The 6,096-nt window shown below is 51.7% G+C and overlaps 2 protein-coding genes across 10 annotated transcripts in view; both read right to left on the bottom strand.

Annotated features, from left to right (window-relative positions):
• Dqx1 (DEAQ-box RNA dependent ATPase 1) overlaps nt 1-2,826 on the bottom strand; it is a 7,652-nt gene extending 4,826 nt beyond the window's left edge. Inside the window, exons 1-5 of one of the 3 annotated variants that reach the window (XM_005329378.4) lie at nt 2,442-2,826; nt 1,880-2,135; nt 1,454-1,647; nt 695-1,079; nt 33-266 (exon numbers count right to left, since the gene is read on the bottom strand). In XM_005329378.4, coding sequence (XP_005329435.1) covers nt 33-266; nt 695-1,079; nt 1,454-1,647; nt 1,880-2,116 — 1,050 coding nt within the window. In that variant the 5' untranslated portion in view covers nt 2,117-2,135; nt 2,442-2,826. Of the gene's footprint in view, nt 1-32; nt 267-694; nt 1,080-1,453; nt 1,648-1,879 lie in introns of all 3 variants that reach the window. The other 2 variants (XM_040270949.2, XM_078028961.1) reach the window with 2 other exon arrangements.
• A 138-nt stretch (nt 2,827-2,964) lies between these two features.
• On the bottom strand, nt 2,965-6,069 carry Aup1 (AUP1 lipid droplet regulating VLDL assembly factor). 7 transcript variants are annotated; one of them, XM_005329380.5, is made up of 12 exons: nt 5,912-6,069; nt 5,694-5,831; nt 5,464-5,614; nt 5,082-5,266; nt 4,768-4,840; nt 4,599-4,672; nt 4,290-4,356; nt 4,092-4,194; nt 3,786-3,905; nt 3,557-3,672; nt 3,253-3,371; nt 2,965-3,149 (listed from the first exon to the last, which is right to left on the bottom strand). In XM_005329380.5, exons 1-12 carry the CDS (start codon nt 5,959-5,961, stop codon nt 3,113-3,115), a joined length of 1,233 nt encoding a protein of 410 aa, XP_005329437.2. In that variant the 5' UTR covers nt 5,962-6,069; the 3' UTR covers nt 2,965-3,112. The 7 variants fall into 7 exon arrangements, with proteins under 7 accessions (XP_005329437.2, XP_040126886.1, XP_040126885.1 ...); XM_040270952.2 differs by lacking the exon at nt 3,253-3,371; XM_040270951.2 differs by lacking the exon at nt 3,786-3,905.
• Nucleotides 6,070-6,096: the final 27 nt, after the last annotated feature.

The following is a 6,096-nucleotide window of genomic DNA, read 5'->3' as shown; positions in this document are numbered from 1 at the left end:
ACTTTAGCCCCACTCCCCCTTATCTCACTCACACTTCGAAGCTCCAGTCCTGAATCAATGACATGATGGATAGAAGGGAGGGAGAAGGAGAAGTCAGCCAGCCAATGAGTGACCACAACTTTCCGGGCACCCATATCTGTGTCCTCATATACAGCCTGTATCGCTTGGCCACAGCCCGGATGAAGGGGCAGCACCCGTGGTTGAGGTCCTGGGAGAGCTAAGGTCCCCACTTCCCTCGACAAGGATTCACAGCACAGGGAAATTTCCTGAAGAGAGGGGCAGGCCATTAGGGCAGTTCTCACCTTTTAGGGGGAGTCAGAAACTCCTTTGTCAAACTGATGGAAACTATGGCCCTTCACTCTGAAAACTGTATATACTCAGAAAGTTGGGGATGTTATCATTTCAGTTCACTGAACCATAAATCCCTGCGTTAGAAATCAAAAAGTGGGTGGCAGCTCTATCCTGAAATTCTTGTTTTCCCTAAGACCCCAGCAGAGTAAATACCACCACTCCAGTATCCCATCCCCTCAGGACAGGAAGGCATACATGATTATTTATTTATTTTTTTGGCAGTATTGGGAATCAAACCCAGGGCCTCATGTATGCTATGTAAGCCCTCTACCATTGAGCTACATTGTTAGCCTAAGCATTTTTTTTTTTGTGTGTGTGTGTGTGTGTAATCCCATTATTTTACCTCCTCACTGGACAGGTACACAAGCACATCTCCTGGAACCTCCTTTTGACACAACTCAAGCACAGCTTGACAGGCAGCTTCCACTGGATCAATAGGGATAGTGTCTCTGTAGACAGGGGTGGGACTCCCACCAGGTTCTTTGGGTATGTGCACAGTAGGAGGATTGCCCCAGAAGGCCTGGAGCTTAGGTTCAAGGGCTGGGTCGGTAACCACAACCACTTTAGGGTCCCCTGGAAGGTTTCTTAGCTTGATATCTCGCAGCAGCCCCTGAAGTGAGTCTGAGGCCACCGACCGCTCTTGAGCCTCATCCAGCACCAGCACACCCCAGCCTCCAACGCCCCGGGATGAGGCCACCTCCTGCAGAAGCAGCCTGTCCCAGCAGAACCTGTTGACATTGGTAGTAGGCAGAGGAATCAGGATGGACACTGATTGGTCCTAGAAGTCCAAGGGAACCTCTCCTCAAGGGACCTGGATTTTGATATTGAGAGTCAGAAAAAGATACTGTGACTGACTTTCTGAGCTTGGGGAGTTATAACTATGACACCTCAACTCCACTGAGGACATCTGGTTCATAAACAGGGAAGTTAGATTTTCAAGGTGAATGTGAGGGGATCTCACATTCCTGGCTGGAACTCAGAGGCTTAATTTAATACTTGTACTGTGCATGATTTAAAAGGGTGAACTGGGTTGGGGAAGGGTATGGACATTTCTACTTGGTGAAGGAAATTAGATTGAGGTCAGGCGTGCAAAGGACCCCACCTGAGCAGGGTGTCAGACTCTGTGCAGTTCTCTTGAGGGATGCTGTATCCAACCTCATGACCCAGAGTCAGGTCCATCTCATCAGCAACCTGCACAGCCAAGCTCAGGGCTGCCAGAGGGTAAGGCTGAGTGACAGTAACCTGGCCGTTCTGGAACCCTCTGGCTAATGCAAACTCTGCACACCACTGAGGGATCTGGGGTAGGGGTAGAAAAGGAAAATTGGTCAGAAATAGAGGGATTCAATCAGAAGTGCTGGGGAGGGCCTACGGCCAGGGCTCCTGATTTGGGGAGTCCTTGGTTCTTTACCAGCCTAGCCCATCTCCCTCTGCCCAACTCCCCTGTATCCCCGCACAACCCATCCCTTACCTAGAAAAAGGCCAAATCCCTTAGCCCCTCCCCTTGTCCACTCCCAGAATCTCCCACCACCTGGGTGCTCTTGCCAGAGCCAGGCTCTCCAGACACTAGCACCACTCCAGTGGGGCTGCTCTCCAAGTGCTCCAAGAAGGTGAAGCGAGCAGCCCAGATGGGCAAGGCTCGGCGCTGCTCAAGCAGCTCGTAGTAGCGGGAAGAAAAGGGAAGCCCATCAAAGGGGTTTACAGCCAATTCAGACTCCCGAGGACTTGAGCTACACTCTTCTGCCAGCCTAGGAGGCTGAGAGGCCATGGTGGCTATCCGGCAGAACCTAAAGGAGGCAGGGCAGCTAGTAAGACCTCATATTTGGTGTCTGACACCGTCTTCCCACCTCAGGTAATAAGGCCCCAGGGTCCATTCTTTCCAGCATTTCTTGCTTGCTGGGAGACAGTGCTAGGTGTTTCTAAGGAACCATGGATAGTTAACTTTTAACCTGTAGTAAAAATCTTGTAACACAGGGGTTCTTGGGGGCAACAGGAACGAGACATAATAACCTGCTGGAAGTTCCCAAGAAGAAAATAAATAATATGAGGGGTAGGGGCAGGAGAGCAGGGTCATAAGAATCTTGGATTCAAACCTGCTTGCAGCTGTGAGACGCCTCAGGACGGCAGCCGGTTCCAAACCTACCCAACCAACCCTGACTTGCTTGAAGTACAAAGGTAAGTTCCGGTTCCACCCTTAGGCTAGGCTCAAACTCCAATCCTAAAGTTTGCTTTTAGGGTGGGGCCATTTGCTCCACTTGATTTAACCTATCCAGGAACCTATGGAAAACAGGCTTCTACCAAGACACTGAGCATGTGTGAACCCGAGAGTCCTGTGCTTGTGAAAGACATTCTGGGACTTGTAGTTTTACAGCAGCAGCTTTACAAACCTATGTATTCATACAGTGCTGAACATCCAAGCTGGGGTCCAGCTGCTGCCTATCTTCATTTTATTTACACTTTCTCAGGATCACTTATTTTTTGGCATAGATGATTTCGCACAGTTCCATTCTAGCCACCCCTCATATACCTACAAGGAGACTTACCCGTGTACCCTCTAACCAAGGGAAAAGGAACCTGTTCATGGGGCTTTTGAAACCCACAGAGGCAACAGAGACCTTGAGTGAAAACCCTGAATTTAATTTGAGATTGGGGGAGCCCCATCCCTCCCTTTTTACCACCCACTCATCCGGCCTTTTGTGAGTTGGGTGAGGGCTGCCCCCAGTCTCCGTCCTGCGGCTCTGGGTGCCATCCTGTTCCTTTGAGCTCAGTCAGCCTCCTGGGCCTGTCTCTCTCTGAATCTCCTGTGGGACACAGGGAGAGACATTGTGTAGGCTTTGTCACATTAGCTCCATAATGCCCTTTGCAACTTGCCCCTTCTTACTCATTGTCCTCTATCCCCCTCACCTTCTTGCATATTCATATAGTGCCTGCTTGCGCTCCTGCAGGCTCTCCTGACGGGCCCAGGAAGACTTGGCAAATGTTAGGGCTGTGGGTTGAGGGGTCACCAGGCCAGAGCTGGGGAACTGAGGTGATCACAATGTCAGAGGGCTTGCGAAGTCATCATCATTAAACACGCATCGAATGCCTACTTTGCAAGAGAGGCACTGTGCTAGGGTCTCAGGATCAAAAAGAGAAACTAGGGATAGGGTATATGTAGACTGCCCCAACCTACCCTAAATCTTGGACTTGACCACTTCCTGGGTCTCACCTTTGGGGTGGAGGCTGTGGGCAGAGACTGAGTTCCCTCAGTGATGTCTTCAGGCATGAAAGCCACAGCCCCCTCAAGCAGATTAGTGATGGTCAAGTCTACACAGCCAGTTCTAGCTGGGAAGAAAGGAAAAGAGGAGAAGGGAGTCCATTCCCTGCTCATCTTCTTCTTTCACAACCCACTTTTCCTCCTTGTGTTTGTCACTGTGTGTGGCCACCCTTTCCCATACCCAGGTCTCTCTGGATGACACCCAATGGCACATGGGGCAAAACTTCCTTGACTCTCTGAGCCAGAGTTGCCAGTTGTACATCAGGAGAAGGGCCAGGAGAGGGAGGGAAAGAAGACTGGGCTGCAGGAAAAAAAAAAAAAAAAAGGAAAAACAGAAAAAAGAAAAAATCAGATACATGGTAAACAGAGAACTAGGAAGGAGGAGAAGCTGACTAGCTCAGAAATAGGAAATCACAATAGGCTGAAACAAAACAAAATGAACAAACAAAAACAAAATCAAAAAGCTTTGTGTATAGAGGAAACACACCTGACTGGGGGCGCAGTCTGGGGTGTCTTTGTCGCTTCATGTGTTCTGCTTTGTCTGCTGGTGTGAGGCGTGTCCCTGTTTGTCCCAATTCCTTGGCCAACAACTAGGAAAATTGCAAGGTTTTAAGTGTCAAGATCTTAAGACCTCCTACTCCTCTCCCCAAGGAGGTACTTCCACCCTGCCTGTGTACCCTACCACCTGTTGTACTCGAAGTGCAAACTCCTCATTCCCCTCCCCCAGCTGGCGATGAACAGGATGAAGCCACCTGCAAAAAACAACCCAGTGCCATATTAGGGAACTCAGAATAGAGACTGTCATCTCTTCCTAACTTTGGTACCTCTTTTCATGGGACAGTGATGGTAAGGGTGGGGAAATAGTAAATGTTATTGCCTCTGTGGTTGAACTTTGATAATAAAAAACCTACAAATGGACAGAGCAGAGGCCACTACGTCCTTGACCTTGAGGTGAGCCTCTTCCCAGCCACCAAAAAGTGAGGACAGTTAATACCTTACTTGATACACCGTGAAAGGGACGAAAAGTGACCACAGCAGTTCTGAGACCCAGGAGGCATCTGACACCGTCTGAGGGGAGGGTATGAAGTGAGGCCTAAGCCAAGACCAGGGGTGGGAAAGTTCCCCTCCAAACCCCAGAGATTCCCTGTCTAGCACACACTCACCACAGAGACCAGGGGTCTCTGAACTTGCAAGGTAAGAGGCTGTACCACATCCTGGATAGAAAATGGCCAGGAACTAGAAGAGAAAAGAGAGACTAGGATGGGAGTCCAGGTAGCCCAGCCAGCAGCTCATACCCAACTTAGAACAGTAAATGGTCCAGCTGCACAAGCAGATAAACAAGGAAGAGATCCAGGGAAAGAACTAAAAATGACAAAAAAATGGAATGAACTAGGACTGAATGGGACAGGCTGAAAGTTTTGAAAACTAAGTGATCACCAGCTCAACCAGTTGGAGCCAGATATCTGTGCTCACTCACCTGAAGCGCAGGAGTCCTTCCCGGCCATTGGTGGCCTCTTCCTCAGGAAACAGCAGTAGAGGGGTAGGGGGAAGTCTCGTGGAAGCACAGAATCTCTTGAGTGACTCCACCAACTCCCCCTGCCTATCCATTTCCATGAAGCCCCGAGACCAGCACACAAAGCTGGGGGGACTATTGAGCAGAGGCTGGGAAACGGGAGGAGAGAAAGCAAGAAGAATGGAAGGAAAAGAGAAAATAAATGAGATAAGGGGTAGTGGAGTGGGGTCAGGGGCAAGGCTCGGTATCTCCCAAGAGAAACCCCAAGCCGGGAGAGGTGAGCCTTGAGTTTGGGCCCAGTGATCCACCCGGTGGCGATCGGGGCCTCGCCCCCGCCCCCACTCACGGTGCTACAGGTGGTGAGCAGGTTGACTATGTTGTGATCGAAAGGTGTCACATGGTTGGAAATGAGGACCCTGACGCGGTGATCCCTAAGTCCGGAGTCCTCCTGTCGAGCCACCAGCCCCAGCACTGCACACATGGTCCGTACCACGAACCTGGGAATACAGGCTGTGGTGACTGTCCGACCTCCGGCCGGTCCCAGCCCAGAGACTCCCAGAGTGCCCGAGTCGGAACCTGCGAAGGACGCTGTCCGGCAGCGCGCAGCTGACCAGGAAGACGTGGATCCCCAGAAAGAGACGCAGGACGAGGAGGCAGAACCCGATGGGCGCGTAGAGCAGCAGCGCGAGGAGCAGGAAGCCGTCACCTGGGAGCCTGGGGGCGAAAGGCGAGGTGATCAAGTGCCGAAGGCCGAGAGGACGCGGGAGCCGGCCTCTTCTCTTTGGAGCTCTTACCGGTGCGAGTCAAAGAGCCGCTCCGGCCCCGGGGCCGGGGGAGGCTCCATCGCAGCTGCTTCAAGGAAGCCCTGCCGCTGCCGCCGCCGCCATCTTCGCGCCGGGCCGCAGGGGCTCCTGGGAAGGCGGAGTCTTGGGGCATCAGCCCGGGTGCCGGGACCAGAAGTCCGAGGCGCCCCGGAAGG

This window comes from Ictidomys tridecemlineatus, chromosome 12 (assembly GCF_052094955.1).
Source record: "Ictidomys tridecemlineatus isolate mIctTri1 chromosome 12, mIctTri1.hap1, whole genome shotgun sequence".
Classification (NCBI taxonomy): domain Eukaryota; kingdom Metazoa; phylum Chordata; class Mammalia; order Rodentia; family Sciuridae; genus Ictidomys; species Ictidomys tridecemlineatus.
Note: the sequence above shows the minus strand (reverse complement) of the source record. Positions and strands in the feature narration are given on the sequence as shown.